The sequence below is a fragment of the Notothenia rossii genome (genome assembly GCF_949606895.1).
Source record: "Notothenia rossii genome assembly, chromosome: 3".
NCBI classification, from domain to species: Eukaryota; Metazoa; Chordata; class Actinopteri; order Perciformes; family Nototheniidae; genus Notothenia; species Notothenia rossii.
Window position 1 is genome coordinate 59,943,577 of NC_136901.1, and position 16,893 is coordinate 59,960,469.

Consider the following 16,893-nt stretch of genomic DNA (forward strand, 5'->3'; position numbering starts at 1 on the left):
ACAACAGGCAGCCCACATTGCGATGCTGCAGACTGAAGGGCGACCTCTGGTTCTGCGGGGTGACGGCAGGGCCGACAGCCCTGGACACTGCGCAAAATTTGGAACATACACTACAATGGAGCTGGAATCAAATGTGGTGCTAGACCTACAGCTGGTGCAGGTACAGTTTATATTGTTCAAGTTCAGGGTTTTGTGTGAGAAATTTAAAACTTCATCTGTAAATATTGTAATAGTAACAGTGTTTCAAATCATATTCAGCTCATTGCAGAGCTCCTGTCTAGTTATCTGCCTAACTGGAATGTTCCCTGCTGTATTTTCAGAGCAACGAGTGTGGTGGGAGCTACCATATGGAACTGGAAGGCCTGAAGAGGATGGTGGCCTTCTTTGAGGACATCCTGGAGATTGGCACTCTCGTCACAGACCGACATCGCCAGATTGCCAAATGGATTAGAGAGAATATGCCGTACACAAAACATCTGTATGACATCTGGCATGCAGCCAAGTGTATGTGTCAATGTTGTTTCTTTTGAAGTTGAAGGAGTAGAGTCTTCTATTGAGTTATCGTAAAGTTGTTATCACCAGACAGACATTGCAGCATGCAGTGTAACAAATCTTATTTGCACACCTCACTCAAATAGATAGATCTCTTTATGATGTCAGTTTTATTTATTGTCTTTGCAGCTGTTGGGAAGAAGCTGAAATCCATCTGCAAGCTCAAGGGCTTTGAGGACCTGAAAGCATGGCAACAGAGCATCATCAACCACTTGTACTGGGCAGTGGTTTCCTCCACGCAAGACGACGCAGAACTGATTGTGGATAAATGGAAGTCGGTGGAGCGGCATGTCCTAAACCTCCACAGGGGCCATGGTGGAAAGTTCCCCACATGTGCGCACAAGAGACTACAAGGCAGGGCTCACAAGAAGAAGTGGATCAAACCAAGTGAGTTGAGTCAATACTCCTTTTTCTGATATGGCGGCAGACGTGACATTTAAAATTACGTCTGTTGCGTCAGCAACGGGTGACTGTAATTTTAACCGTCATCCACCGCCAAAAGGAGTATGGAATGTATACAGTGTATGTATACTGAGTGATTAAAAACCCATGACATACCCAGCAACAACAATGTACTGACTGTCTTATGGTTGGGTACATAATCCAAAAAGTTACGTCTGAGCAACAAACATTAGAATTGATAATCCATAATGTCAAGCACTGCCATTGCAATTTGTTGATGATTGATTTATTGATCTGTTGATTGCAGGTTCACTATCAGCTGTCAAACTGGAGAAACTGGTGACAGACAAGATGCTGTGCAAGGACATCGGCAAGCTCTCTGCTGTACACCAGACGTCCAAGGTGGAGGGCTTTCACAGCCTCATCATTCAGTTTGCACCAAAGTCTTATGTGTAGTCCTACACTGGCATGCTGTGCAGGTTGTTCTTTTCAGCATATAATTTGAAGGCTTGTACTGTACCAGCTAAAGACTTGTTTCAGTTACTTGGGAATGGGCGTCTTTGTACCGTGCTGAACCAGGTCCCCGTGCTGTATAAAAGCTTGCAACGTTACGTCACATCTCCCATAGTGTGTCAAAATGGAGGAAGGAACTGTGATGAAGTTGTCAACTCCAAGACACACATTGCCAGGACTAAAATAAAACACAAAATCACTTTCTGAATCAATATCAAGTTAAATAGAGCTGTTCATGTGGAATAATTACAAAAGATATTTCTTTTCACATTTTTAAAACTGTTTCTTTGTTTATATTAACAGAACACTTCTTGCCGGACTGCATTACAACGAGAATGCCAGCAGACATACTGCAACTACGAAGGCGGGGGAACAGAGGTTCAAAATCCGCTACCCCAAGTACAAGGCTAGAGGTCATGTTGTGAAGAAGATCCTAGTAGAGGCAACAGTCAGTGAGTTTGAAATGAAATTACTCAAAATAATATTGTCCAGATTGGTAATGTACCGGTACTAATGATTTAGTAACTAATTCAGTTCAAAACCCCAATTGAAAGAATGATCTCGGCTTGATGACAGACACCATTTATTATTAGAGAACATTATAAATTGCAAGTTTTGTATTCTGTCTTTGAACACTGTTGCAGGCTATGTGGATGATCTCATGAGAGAGGTGGTCGACCTCTGCAAGAAACCCAGCGCAGACAGGCCTGTACAGCTGGAGGAGCCTCCCACTCTGTCCTCTGCAATGGAGAAGCCTGACAAAGCAGAGGCCATCAAGGCACATGCCAGTCGTTTCAAGACCAAATAGTCTGTCACTGTGCATCTTCAACTGTGGAACTGTATTAAACATTCACTTCAGAACTGTATTGTCACTGTCCTTCTTCATAACCGTGATAGTCCATGGATGGAAACTGTCGACAAATTTGGTTCACTGCACAAGAGGGCAGTGGCACTCTTATGTCGCGTCCTAGGTAACCCCAGCAAAGTCTCACCAGCTGGCGGTAGGCTGTGTATCGGTGGCGTCTGCAAGATAAAACATTATAGCATTGATATGACGACAGCTACTGTCAAGAGACTACTACAAATGAAGGACAATAGATTATAATAGGTCAACATCAAAGTTACATTTTCTTATACTCAGATCATAAAAGACTAATATTCAAACGTATAAAGTTGCAAAAGTTGTCATGACATCATATTAACTGATACATTTATATACTAGTAATAGACTTTATTGTAAATAGTGTTTGTAAGGCTTACTCATTGCCCTCTTGCTGGAGATGGCCATAATGTTGCCTGTATCCATAGTATGCTATACGCAGCACCCAGATGTCTAGACAGCCAGATCGGAAGCCGGGGTGGTCGATTATGCAGCTGTGGATACCATCCTCCTCCATGGTCCTGGTGACAGCGGCGATTTCCCGACAGCACACACTCTCGGCTATGTCCATGTTGTTACAGTTGTCGCACTGACACCTAAAACATATAAAACAGATGTAACATTATGATTAGCAGGAATGCCAGGATGTTTCAGTGTTGTCAGGTTGCGACATTTTGCAAGGTAACTGGATTTTATAATTTTAACTTGGAACTGTATATTGTTGAATTTTATGCAGAAGATCCAATAAAGTTAGACTATGTGCGCTTGAAAATTATTTCTTGTTCTCGCCCCCTGATTATCTGATAGGTGGAATTATTCCCATAAACTGCAGATAAGAAGAAAAACAGGGCTGGTCACCCTGGCGTATGTTTTAATTCAATGACCAGAAAATTCTAGTTTAATAATACTCTAGCACATGACATGTACATAAGCTAATTATTTCCCAGAGGCTGAGCCCAAGCAGAGATTTTAAACAAGGCAAAGGGCCCTTCAGTCTTCACGCCCCCCCCCCTAACCTGCTACTAATGTATTATGTATTAAATACATAGTGGAGTAAAAGTACACCATTTACCTCTGACTTATGTTTACTGCCAACCTAAAAGTACCTCAAAAATAGTAATCAATAATGTATTGAAAAGTTATTTGGCTGAGTAACTTGAAAATGCACCTTGAAAATGCTTGAAAAGTGCTTGAATTTGACTTTGGAAAAGCTGTAAGATCCCTGCTTATAACACAGTCACTGTTTAGTGGTGTTAAATATGTTCGTTATTCTTGCGTCCAGGAGAGAAGCTTTAAAATGAGACTAAATGGAGTCTCTGAGAAGATTCAAATGGGATACTTTAATTAAAAAAGGCGCGGTAGTGTTACAGACAGAATATTGTTCAGGCAGAAAACAGCTGTGATCTGGCTCTCATGAGCAAGAGAAGAGGGGGGCGAATCCCTCGTCCGGTGCTGTTATATATATCCTCTGCTGGCTCCTCCCTGCCAGCCGGCTCGCCTCGTCTCTAATGTCCGTTGTTGCATTTAAACAGAGGATTGGTACTTTTCACATTCAATATATGCTTAACACGCCTTTCCTCCTCATCTTCTCTTTCATCACTTTTCCTGTAACACATTCTAAACGCTGTAATCAATACTCTAAAAAATACAGAAAATACTAAACGGCTGGTTTGGTTTCCGGTCATTCCGGATGTTGTCACATGCTACTCTCGTCTGTAAACAATAATGTATTCAAATAAACTGTACCTTCATTTAATATTCGGCATGGTAGTATCTCGACATCTATAGTTGTAGTGTTAAATCAGTAGGTTTCGGTTTGCACCACTCCATGTCATCTCGCTACTAAATTCACCTCTTTAGGAAATCGTATATTAGCCACATGCTAAATGCTAACCGGAGATGAAGGATTTTCAGAATAAAAGCTTAACTGGTTGTGCACGAGAATTTCTGTTTTTTTCAGTATAAAACAGCGTTTAAACTGACGGTATGTTTAAGCTACATTATACCATCAAAAACATGGATTTTAATTTCTAACAGTCCCTCCTTACACACCTCAAAGGTGTGTATCTAATACTGAAATCAATGAGTTCTTCATCTGAACTTTGCATAGCACATAACTCATGTTACAAACATACAATCAAAATGGAATGGTTCAATAGTCCTAACTTTACAAAAATACTTTGACTTGGTTCAAACATAAACGTTTTTTCTTGTGCATAACTTCTAGTGTTTACATTCAATATCATTCTTCAAAATAGCAGCAATGGCTTGGTATCAGAACATTTCTTCCTCCCTCCTTTCACAGAAACCGTTCTCATACCACGCTCAGTGTTAAGGCACTTGTTTTTACAAAGTGTAAAGAAACAAACCATTTTAGAATAGCAATGATTTATACAACATGAAATCTACCATATTAGAATAGTATAAAATAATAAAGTCAAATAAAATGGACTATCTTAGAATAGTATGAAGTAAATTGAAATGGATTCACTCCATTTTAGCATTTTAATTTTGCTCACTTCTTCACATGTGTGAGCCTCTCCGCTCACACAGGGTTCAAATAGGGACGGAAAGAGCAGGTTGGTTGAACACAGGTGTTTATTAACTCCAAACAAAAATATGCGCGGGTCTCAAACGTTGCCCGGGTGGGAAACTTCACAGGTCCTTTGGCTACCTTCCAGGATCCCGCCTACTGCATAACAGACCAGAACCAGGTTAAGACATGCTTTTCTTCCGGCACTAATTACCTGATTCCGATCAGCTGTCTGGCCTCCGGCCGAGCCACTCCCTTCACTCCAGCAGCCAGCGCCCAAACCACACCCCGCTGCCACATACCCCCACCGCCCGACTCAGGCCGGGATCCCGCCGGCCGCAAGCTGACTCTCCCCCCCCCCTCCGCCGAGCGAGAGAGGGAATCAGCCACGACCATCCGGTTACCCGGCCTGTGGATCACCTTGAAGTTGAAAGGCTGTAACGCCAGATACCACCGAGTGATCCGAGCGTTGGCATCCTTCATGCGGTGGAGCCACTGGAGCGGGGCATGGTCCGACCAGAGGGTGAAAGGGCGCCCCAGGAGGTAGTACCGCAGGGCGCCGACCGCCCACCGTATGGCGAGGCACTCCTTTTCCACCGTACTGTAGTTCACCTCCCTCTGGGCGAGCTTACGGCTAATGTACAGTACAGGGCGGTCGACCCCCTCTACGTGCTGGGACAAAACGGCCCCCACCCCACTGTTCGAGGCGTCGGTCTGCAACACAAAAGGGAGAGAGAAGTCAGGAGAATACAGAAGCGGCTTACCACAGAGGGCTTTTTTAACCCTCTCAAACGCCAGCTGACACCGCTCCGTCCACTGGACCGGATCTGAAGCACCCTTTCGGGTCAGGTCGGTCAGGGGACTGGTCAGCTCCGAAAAGGACGGGATGAACCGCCTGTAGTACCGGCCAGCCCCATGAACCTCCTGACCTCTTTTTTCGTCTTGGGCGCCAGACAGGCTGAAATGGCGGTTGTTTTCTCTATCTGTGGCCGCACCTGCCCGCCGCCCAAGTGGTACCCCAGATACAGCTGTCCCTCTGTCCAACCGCACACTTCTTCGGGTTGGCCGTGAGCCCCGCCTGCCTCAGGGACTCGAGCACCGCCCCCACCTGCTGCATATGCTGCTCCCATGTCTCACTGTGAATGATGACATCATCCAAGTAAGCAGCAGCATATGCAGAGTGGGGACGCAGCACCCGGTCCATGAGCCGCTGGAAGGTGGCTGGAGCTCCGAACAACCCGAAAGGAAGTGTGATGAATTGGTATAAACCATACGGAGTGGAGAAGGCCGTTTTTTCCTTAGACTCTGGAGAAAGGGGAATCTGCCAATAGCCTTTGGTTAAATCCAGCGTCGTGTAAAAGCGAGCAGTGCCTAGCCGATCCAGGAGTTCGTCGACCCGGGGCATTGGATAAGCATCAAATTTGGACACCTCGTTCACCCTGCGGTAGTCCACACAGAACCGGATTGACCCGTCGGACTTACGTACCAGCACGACGGGGCAACACCAGTCACTGGTGGACTCTTTTATCACTCCCATCTCTAGCATAGCCTGAAGCTCCGCCTGAACAATTTTCCTCCTGTGTTCAGGCAGCCGATAGGGCCGTGAACGAATGGCCACGCCCGGGGGCGTTGCTATGCGGTGGTGTATGAGAGAGGTGCGCCCTGGCAGCGTAGAGAACAAGTCGGCAAACGGCCTTTGCAACGAAGCAACGTCTGCTCTCTGGCCTGGTGACAGATTGTTGCCACAACAGACCGGGGCTACTTTGTTGCTTTTAATGACCTCCGGTCCCAACTCATCTCTCTCAATCACCGTGGTGGCCAGAGAAACCGACGCCACCTCCCTCCATGCTTTCAGGAGGTTAAGGTGGTAAATCTGTGTTGCTCCCCCCCTGTCAGAACGCACCACCTCATAATCTACGTGCCCCACTCGTGTGTGACCACGAAGGGTCCTTGCCACTTGGCGAGTAGTTTAAAGCTAGAGGATGGGAGTAATACAAGCACTTTATCTCCCGGTGCAAATTGTCTCAGTTTCGACCCTCTGTTGTACAGGCGCTGCTGACGTTCCTGAGCCTGGAGCAAATTCTACCGTGATATCTGCCCCAGTGAGTGGAGTTTTGCTCGCAGGTCCATAACGTACTGTATTTCGTTCTTACTGGTGCTTGGACCCTCCTCCCAGTTTTCCTTAACTAGGTCCAAAACACCCCGGGGCTTCCTACCAGATAACAGCTCAAAGGGAGAAAATCCCGTGGAGGACTGGGGCACCTCCCGCACTGCAAACAACAGAGGATCTAGCCATTTATCCCAATTACGGCTATCTTCGTGAACGAACTTACGAACCATGTTCTTTAGTGTTTTGTTAAACCGTTCCACCAGGCCGTCGGTCTGCGGATGGTAAACACTAGTCCGTATTGAATGGACGCCCAATAGTTCATAGAGCTCGCGTAGTGTGCGTGACATAAACTGTGTGCCCTGGTCAGTCAGGATCTCTTTCGGGATCCCGACTCGGGAGATAATGTGAAACAGTGCCTGCGCGACGCTCTTTGCAGAGATATTACGCAGCGGCACTGCCTCGGGATATCGCGTTGCATAATCCACTAGGACTAGTACAAAGCGATATCCCCGTGCACTCCGGTCTAATGGCCCGATGAGGTCCATTCCAACTCTGTCAAAAGGCACCTCAATCAATGGTAACGGGCGCAAAGGCGCTCTGGGGATGGCCGGCGGGTTAACCAGCTGACATTCACATATTACGTCAGATGCGCATGCGCGGAAGTAGTGTGTGAATTTTGAAAGCGTGTAGCTCCCGTCTCAAACTTTTTGAAAAAATCTGGTTATGAACGGATGATCAAGTTGTTCAGTCAAAGTCCACAGGAGAGTATAATGTGGGGAATGTAATGCCGTCGAAGAAATCAAGAAGAAAGGCTAAAGTGGCGTTAAATGAGAGCAGCGATCTGTCTGGAGTGGATGAAACACAAACAGCTGATGAGAGCGCCATGGACAGCGGGTCCTCACAGGTGAGCCACTCGGAGCTGTCGGCACTAATACGCTCCATAATGAGAGAGGAGATGGGGGCTGCTTTTGAGAGATTCCAGCCGCAGCTTGATACTTTAAAGGGAGAACTCGACTCATGTTGTCAGAGGATCGGTGATATGGAGGTGGGACTGACTGATGTGGATTCTAAGGTTGCTATACTCGAAACTGCAAACCAAAATCTAATGAAGGAAAACAAAGACATTAAAGACAAAATGGAGAGGATGGAGATTCAAACCAGAAAATGTAATCTACGTGTCTTTGGACTGAGAAGGGATATAGAGAAGAGCGATCCCATTGCCTTTATGACAAACCTTTTAAAGGAGGTATTCGGAAATGCGCTCTCGTGTGAGCCGGCAGTAGAGATTGCCTACAGGATTGGCCAGGGGACTGATTTGAGACCCAGACCTATGATCGTCATAATGCAGAGATATCAAGCAAAGGAAGCTATCTTGAAGTTGGCAAGAAGCAAGGGAGAGATCATGTTCCGAGACATGCGACTGAAGATATTTCCTGATATCACTGCGGATATTGCCAGGAGGAGAGCCCTATTCAATGAACTCAGAATGAAGCTGCGTAAGGCTGAGGTGAGGCATGGACTACTGTTCCCCGCAACACTTATTGTAACCTTCAATGGACAGACAAAACTGTATCGGGACTGTAGTGAAGCTGAACATTTCTATAAAACAGTGATAAGCCCGAGTTCAACTAAGATCTGAAATGAAGGTGGGAAAGGACTGATGGACATGACGTATCAGATGGTATGGTTATGCATATTAGGAGATGAAATTAATTATATTATGCAAAGGGAATTGCTGCAGTTGTGGTGAATTGTGTATTTGATTGTTTTCTTTTAGGCCAATATCCACTGGCCTATGAGTGATCTACTTTTTATTTAAAATTATTTACTTATCAACTGTGATTATGAGTTTATTGTGATTATTATAGCCCATTAGGAGATGAAATTAATTATATTATACAAAGGGAATTGCTGCAGGTTTGATGAATTGTGTTTTTGATTGTTCTCTTAGACCAATATCCATTGGTCTATGAGTGATCTACTTTTTATTTAAAATTATTTACTTCATCAACTGTGATTATGAGTTTATTGTGATTATTATAGCCCATTAGGAGTTGAAATTAATTATATTATACAAAGGGAATTGCTGCAGGTTTGATGAATTGTGTTTTTGATTGTTCTCTTAGACCAATATCCTCTGGTCTATGAGTTATCTACTATTTTATTTTAAATTAGTTATTTCATCAACTGCGATTATGAGTTTATTGCTATTATTGGGCTATATAAGGTGTTTGTTTGTTTTTTTGTTTAAAAATGTTGAATAGAGACCAATTCTTACTGGTCTCTGGGGTTGTTCATTCCTCCTAAAATGTCATTTTGATTTATTCATTTTTTTGATTTATTGATTCATAAATAAGATCGTGTGTAATAGACATTACCATGAATGTATCTAACACATTGACAACGATCTAAAATGTTTGGGAGCTACATGCTGCTCGTATAGGTGATTGAGTGAGTGAGTATGCACAGGGATAGTAATCCTTTATGTGCAGTTAGGTGGTGGGTTGTATGTGTGGTTTTAGTTGTGTTACATGTGTGTTTTGGTTCAGCTCTCAATTTAAAAAGTAGTGAAAGAGAAACACATTTTAAATTGCCATCTTAATGTCAAATAAGTTACCAAAGAAAGGGTTTAAATTGGCTCATATCAATATTTGTAGTTTAAGGAATAAAGTTACTGAGATAGAGGAAATACTATCATCGGGTATTCATTGTTTAGCTATATCAGAAACTCACTTAGATGACACATTTAATGACGCAGCAGTTGACATTCAGGGATATAGTATATTTAGAAAAGACAGGAATGCACATGGAGGTGGGGTGGCAGTGTATATTCAAAAGCAAATACCAGCTAAAGTGAGATACGATTTAATGTCTCCTGATATTGAAGTACTTTGGTTGCAAATTCATTTACCACACTTAAGACCTTTGTTGGTGGGATGCTGTTACAGACCTCCTAATGCTAACCTTGCTTATTTAGAAACAGTATGTCACATGTTAGATAAAGTTTGTGATCTTGATAGAGAGATTTATTTTACAGGTGATTTAAACATAGACTGGAATATGTCGCACTGTGCCCTAAAAAATAAGTTGCTGACAATTACTAACACATGTAACTTAGTACAAATGGTGACTAAACCTACTAGGATAATCAGAAAGAAAGATGGATCAAATAGTGCAACTTGTATTGATCATATATTTACTAATTTCAGCCATTTATGTTCACAAGCAATTTCAATCCCGGTAGGGTGCACTGATCATAATCTAATCATCATTGTGAGAAAGACAAAGGTGCCAAAACCAGGACCAAAAGTAATAGTTAGAAGATCAATGAAATATTTTTGTGAAGAGTCATTTATAAAGGATGTTCAAAAGATTTGTTGGAAACAAGTTCTTGAGAAACTAAACCCAGATGATGCTCTTGATGGCTTTAATTTCTTATTCAAGCAAGTGATTGATAAACATGCACCACTTAGAAAGCAGACTGTAAGGAACCTTAGAACGCCCTGGTTAGATGATGAGCTAAGAGAACTAATGAAACAAAGAGATGATGCAAAACTTGTAGCTATCTCATCAAGTTATGAGTCAGACGGGCACATTTATAGAAAATTGAGGAATTATGTTACAGCATTAAATAAAAAGAAAAAACGAGTGTATTATGGAAATAAAATTAAAGCTATTAATGATGATAAGAAGAAGATGTGGGATTTAGTCAATGGCATGATGGGCCGTAAGCCCAAATCCACCTCAACATATCTTGAAGTGGAAGGGAAATTTTTGACTAAACCGGTACAAATTGCTAATTATTTAAATGATTATTTTCTTGATAAAGTGGATACTTTGAGGAGAGATATGAAGCAACCTATTAACAGGAACTCCACGTTTCTAATAAATGATTTAATCATGGAAAATAAGAATTGTAAATTTAAAATAGAGAAAGTGTCAATTGCAGATGTTGAATGTCTACTAGGTAAATGTAATGATAAACCACCGGGTGTTGATAATCTAGATGGTAAATTTCTTAGATATGTTGCTAATTTGGTTGCGGAGCCTATCTGCCATATCATCAATGTAAGTATTGAAAAGTGTATTTGCCCACAGGCATGGAAAATAGCAAAAATTATTCCACTTGCAAAAAATCCAGCTGGATCATTTTCTGGAACAAATAGTCGCCCGATAAGTTTATTACCAGCGTTAGGAAAGATAATGGAGAGAATAATGTTTAATCAAATACAGAAATACTTTGAAGGTAACAATCTTAATACTGCTTATCAACATGCCTACAGACCGGGCCATTCCACATGCACTGCTTTAACACAAATGACCGATGACTGGAAGGTGGAGGTAGATAATAGGAAGTTAGTGGGAACGGTACTACTTGATTTTAGTTCTGCCTTTGATGTCATCGATCATCCATTGTTGTTGAACAAGCTAGAGCAATATGGTTTTCATCTGAATGCACTGAGGTGGATAGAAAGTTATTTGACCAATCGATGTCAAACTGTTTTTTTCAATGGAAGTCTGTCAACTATTAAGAAAGTCAGTTGTGGAGTTCCTCAGGGGAGTTGTTTGGGACCACTTTTATTTTCTATTTTCACAAATGATCTACCATTGGTCTTACAGGAATCCAAAATTGTAATGTATGCAGATGACTCGACAATATATGGAGCAGGTTCATCTACAAGGGAGCTGAGTCACTGTATAAATAAGGATCTACAAATGATTTCAGAGTGGGTAATAAATAATAAGTTGGTACTTAATGCAGGAAAAACTAAATCTTTAATAATTGGGTCAAATCATCAGTTAAAATGTGAACCTAAATTGCAGTTACATTTAAACCATATTGACATTAAACAAGTCAAGGAAACTAAGTTGTTAGGGATAACTCTAGATCAAACACTGTCTTGGTCTAAACAAATTGATAATGTTGTGTGTAAAATGGGAAGGGGTGTGTCACTCGTTAAAAGAATTGTAAAATATTTGCCAATAGATGTCAGGAGACAAGTCTTGGATGCTTTGGTGCTATCACAGCTTGATTACTGTTTTGTTGTTTGGTCTAGTGCTTCAGAAAACGATTTAAATAAACTACAAGTAGCACAGAATAAGGCAGCACGATGTGTTCTGCAGTGCTCCTACAGAACCAGAGTGACCGAAATGCTGGAGACACTGAAATGGATGAGTGTTAGACAGAGGTCCATTTATTCTCTGTTAAATTTTGTAAAGAATATTACAGTGACACACTTACCACATATATTGTCACAAAAGTTCATAGCACAGTACTCTACACATAACTATCAAACCAGACATGCAATAGAAAAAAGGTTCATTTTACCCAAATCAAGATCAAATATCAGACAGAAAACAGTACTATACAGAGCAATGGTCAGCTGGAATTCGTTACCGGTCCATATCATTCAAGACAACTCAAACATACATTTCAAACATTTGCTAAAACAATATCTGAGAACTACAAATTAAATTTGAACTGTACTTGTGGGTCAATTAGTAATTAGTAATTAGTATTATCATGTAAATTATATTGTTGGTACAATTTTGTTTAGGTTTTGACTTGATGGCTAAAATGTGATGACTATTTTTTTCTGTTTTGTTTTTGCTTTCACTTCCTTACCATGCACTTTTCATGAAATGATGAGTTGTTCCGTTCTGGTTTGTATTATGTATGTTTTGTGTGGGTGAGGACCCCAGGAAGAATAGCCAATGCTCATGCTAGTGCTAATGGGGATCCTAATAAAAACTAAACTAAACTATTCACGGCAAGATGCACACCACCGCTTCACATCTGCGCGAATGCCCGGCCAATAAAATCGGGCCATTATCCGGTGTAGTGATTTGTCGTACCCTAGGTGACCTGACATGGGGTTATAATGAGCCGCCTGGAAAACCATTTCCCGACGGCTTTTTGGCACCAACAACTGGGTATTTATCTCTCCTGTCTGTGTGTCACGGCTTACACGATACAGGCTGTCCCTAACCACCGTAAAGTGTGGGTGAGTGAGCGCTGCGTTTGTGTGTAGCTGGGAGCCATCAATACTCACCACCTGGCCGAAGGCGTGCTGAAGGGTCTCGTCCCTCGACTGTTCGAGCGGGAAATCTTCCACGGGAAACACCAGCGGGTCCAGAGGGACCTCCGCGGCCCCCTCCGTGTCCGTTTCCCCCTCGATGTCGTCAGCCGCCTCCGACTCTCCACTAAACACAGCACACAACTCACATTTCCCTGCCGTCCGTGAACGCACCCCCATAGCCCCCGCTAGCTTAGCAAACCCCGGCCAATTCGTTCCCAAAATCAGAGGGTGCGTAAGGCGAGTGCTAACTACAGCCCTGACTCTATGCTTTTTCCCCTTATAAGAAATGTCCAGCGTCACCTCCGGGTACTGGTGAATATCCCCATGCACACACCTCACCTTCACCCACGATGCTTCAATCAATGCCCCAGGCCGAACCAGGTGCTGATGGATCATCGTCTGATTACAGCCCGTGTCCATCAGAGCCTGGTGTGTACCCCCCTGTATACATACCGGTATACGGTACGTCCCTTCCAAATCGGGGGCGGCAACTGGCGGTCCTGCAACCCGAACCAGCTGTCCGACCTCCATGAGAGGACACTCCCGTCGGAAGTGGTCGGGCTGCCCGCACCGCCAGCAATCCTGCCCTGACGTCTGAGGAGCCCCCCGTGGTGCCGGACAACCAGAAGCGTAGGCCGGACCCTGGGGAGAGATAAAAACAGGAGGGTAAGGTAGAGCTAGGGGGGAAAGTGTCGGGGCTGCGGGGTTGGGGCCGTGTGATGGTGGGGAGGGAAGGGCAGCTGATCCAGGAAACCTCCTCCTCGGTCGCGGCTCCTCTTTCATGCTCCGCCGGGGAAGCGAGAGGTGGTCCCCCGCGAGGACGACGGCTGCTTCCAGGTTGGCGGGGCGATGGCACTGGACCCAATTCGCCGTCGAAGATGGCAGGCCGGCGATTAACTGCTCCAGTGCCACCTGCCCGACGACTTGCTCAGCGGAGCGCACCCCCGGCTGGAGCCAGCGGCTCGCTGCATCCAGGAGCCGCTGCGCGTAGGAGAAGGGCCGGTCAGCGTCCTCGAAGGGGAGGGCCCGGAACTGGCTGCAATGTCCCTCTGGCGTGCTGCCAAGCCGGTCCAGGATGGCCTTCCTCAGATGCCAGTACACATGCCGAGAGGCTGCTGGCAGGCTGTGGGTGGCTAGCTGCGCACTCCCAGATAGCAGAGGCAATAGCCGCGCTGCCCACTCCTCCTCCGGCCACCCGCACGCCGCCGCTGTGCCCTCAAAGATGTCCAGGTATGCCTCCGGATCATCCTCTGCTGTTAATTTCTGGAGGGCAATTGAAGGCGGTCGGGCCGGGTTGGTAGCGGGATCGGCCTCCCGAGCGGCCGGACGCTGCAGCAGCTCCCGTAGGAGAGCCCGGTCCTCGCGCTGGCTCGAGGCGATCCCGAGCAGAGCCTCGCTCTGCTGTCGCTGTAATGCTGTGGTGGTCTCCTGCATGTGAGCGAGACGTTGGAGGGCCTGACCCAGCGGGGTTTCTCCTTCCGACATGATGTCCCTGTTCAGGTGCCACTGTGAGCCTCTCCGCTCACACAGGGTTCAAATAGGGACGGAAAGAGCAGGTTGGTTGAACACAGGCGTTTATTAACTCCAAACAAAAATATGCGCGGGTCTCAAATGTTGCCCAGGTGGGAAACTTCACAGGTCCTTTGGCTACCTTCCAGGATCCCGCCTACTGCATAACAGACCAGAACCAGGTTACGACATGCTTTTCTTCCGGCACTAATTACCTGATTCCGATCAGCTGTCTGGCCTCCGGCCGAGCCACTCCCTTCACTCCAGCAGCCAGCGCCCAAACCACACCCCGCTGCCACAACATGATTTCCTAATTTAAAGAATCACATCGGCTGGACATTCATTGATCAATCTCATCTCCGAACATCCATATCATTTAAACTAACTCATCATTGTCATCAACATCTGTATACGGGAGTTGGTCGTCTTATTCTGCTAGCATTTGTAACTGTCTCCTCATGAGAAATGTACCCTCCCTCCTTTCATACCATTTAAGGTATGAAAGTAATATGTTCGCTAGAAGGGGCCGTTGTGCGTTCTACTCTGGGGTACGGCATTCTAGACAGTCATTTCTGTGAGAAGATTTTGGTCAGTTACAACAGTTGTAGAATTTCATCACTTAAAAGTTCCTACTAAGTACCTTTGGGTGGTCTGTTCTAATGCAGTGATAAAGTCCCTGAAATGGTGTGAGAACCGGTGGAATATCAATAACGCATTATACTAATTTATTTTCAATTCTGGTCTACTTAAATAGCTATGCTAACCCCTTTAACAGTGTGTGGAACCTTGGGTGCCCGAGCATGTGATAATTACTCCCTCCTTTAACAAGGATTTTAAAAACAGAAGTCATTTCATTTAATGGTTTGTAGTTCAATTCCGGAATTTACACTTATGGCAGGTATGTTTCTCCTTTAAATAACATCTCTAAATGTCAGGTCATCTGGTGAATGGATGACCATTAGGAGCTGGTGGCGCTTGTCTTTTAAAACTCATACTCTGGTGCCGTGCGCTCCCTCTGAAGCTGCAAGTAAGATTTAAAACATCTGCAGGGTGGATCGAGCGACCACTTCTCCCTGAACGAAATTTGTTATAAAATATGCACAATCACAATGAGTGATCCAAGGCCCCGCATGTATTACTCCCAATTATATTTGTTTTTTAAAATTAAAATGTGCAATCTCTCTTTGCCCATTGTCTTTTTAAAACTCTACATCTTGGACGAAAAAGAAATGTTATTTCCACCTTAATCTTCCCTCCTGAGGTAATAACCATGCTACGATGGAGAAATCAATACTCTAGATTGGAATACTATCTTTGGCTTGGTACTAGCTCTACCTTTAACATTTTCCATACAAATAAAGATTTGTCTGCTTTCATAGAGTGGTTACTAAAACCATCCCTTTAAACTGTAGGTCTATACTGTAACAAATTAAATCTTCCCCAAATTCACACATGAATAAAAAACTCTTAAAGAATAATTTGTTCATATGATGAAAAGATTGAATAATATGTTCTACCCTCAGTGTGTTTTTAGGGTTATTTAATAGTTTTCTCTTTTTTCTTTATAAATTCACAAATTGATTAATTCATAGCTAATAAATATTTTTCTTTACGTATTTCTCGTTGGTGAATAAGTGTGTTTATGTGTAAACTCACTCAATCCCGTTTTCCTTTTCTCCCCCTCTGGTTGTCAAGCCACGACCCCCTGACGTTCTGCCGGACCATGCCAACTCCTCCGTCCTGTCCTCTCCTCCGTCGACCTTCTCCTCAGTCCATCCGCTCTTGGATCCTTCCGCTGTAACTCTTTTCAGTGTCCCAACTGCTTTGCATTTCATCTCCTCCTTTACAGTCTCTACTGGTTGCATGGAGGGCGTATTCCGCTCTCATGTCCCACACTCTGCTCTTGTGCCCAAATCTTGTGGCTCAGCTTGGAACTTCATCCTGTGGGGGACCGATGAGAGTGTGCCTTTTTATGTCACCTATAGTCCTGGATGCCTCAGGTGGAGATGGTTCAGCTCTGCTTCTCTGTCTGTTCGATGGAGGAGGAGGAGTCTTCCGTGGTGAGGTCTTTTGTCTGCTTGGACGATGGGGTCGTAGCGGTCTGACAGGCGGATAGAGAGAGAGAGAGAGAGATCTCGGGAGGCATTACGTATAGTTAAATTCTAACACACCGAGGTAAAATAAATCCAACCTTTTCCACTCTATTTTCCTAATCTTACTATCCATCTTAGTTGTTAAATGTCATCTAAACACAATTCATGTCTACTAATAATTTTACCATATCCCTAAACATTGCTTTCACCCACTGTAACAT

General features: G+C 44.0%; 2 protein-coding genes across 4 annotated transcripts; one reads left to right on the forward strand and one right to left on the reverse strand.

The window, feature by feature from the left end:
* Positions 1-653: 653 nt before the first annotated feature.
* LOC307032991 (uncharacterized protein) lies at positions 654-1,881 on the forward strand (the record flags this gene model as incomplete). Its single annotated transcript, XM_079671260.1, has 3 exons — positions 654-939; positions 1,262-1,433; positions 1,771-1,881. The coding sequence occupies 2 exons, from the start codon at positions 654-656 to the stop codon at positions 1,408-1,410; spliced, it is 435 nt and encodes a 144-aa protein (XP_079527386.1). The 3' UTR covers positions 1,411-1,433; positions 1,771-1,881.
* A 184-nt stretch (positions 1,882-2,065) lies between these two features.
* Positions 2,066-16,148, reverse strand: LOC307032390 (uncharacterized protein). Of its 3 annotated transcripts, none has more exons than XM_079670320.1 (4): positions 13,524-16,148; positions 5,095-5,594; positions 2,728-2,943; positions 2,066-2,490 (listed from the first exon to the last, which is right to left on the reverse strand). In XM_079670320.1, the coding sequence occupies exons 1-4, from the start codon at positions 14,553-14,555 to the stop codon at positions 2,337-2,339; spliced, it is 1,902 nt and encodes a 633-aa protein (XP_079526446.1). In that variant the 5' UTR covers positions 14,556-16,148; the 3' UTR covers positions 2,066-2,336. The 3 variants fall into 3 exon arrangements, 2 of the variants coding, with proteins under 2 accessions (XP_079526446.1, XP_079526445.1); XM_079670319.1 differs by having other exon boundaries at positions 13,044-16,148; XR_013806236.1 differs by lacking the exon at positions 2,066-2,490 and having other exon boundaries at positions 2,839-2,943; positions 4,094-5,594; positions 13,044-16,148.
* Between the last annotated feature and the right edge of the window lie 745 nt (positions 16,149-16,893).

Coding starts and splice junctions, on each gene's coding strand:
- LOC307032390 (XM_079670319.1), bottom strand. CDS start 14,555: ATGTCGGAAGGAGAAACCCCGCTGGGTCAGGCCCTCCAACGTCTCGCT. Junction 2,944..5,094: donor AGACAGCTGATCGGAATCAG/GTAATTAGTGCC, acceptor TATATGTTTTAG/GTGTCAGTGCGACAACTGTA. Junction 2,491..2,727: donor CTCCAGCAAGAGGGCAATGA/GTAAGCCTTACA, acceptor TTTATCTTGCAG/ACGCCACCGATACACAGCCT.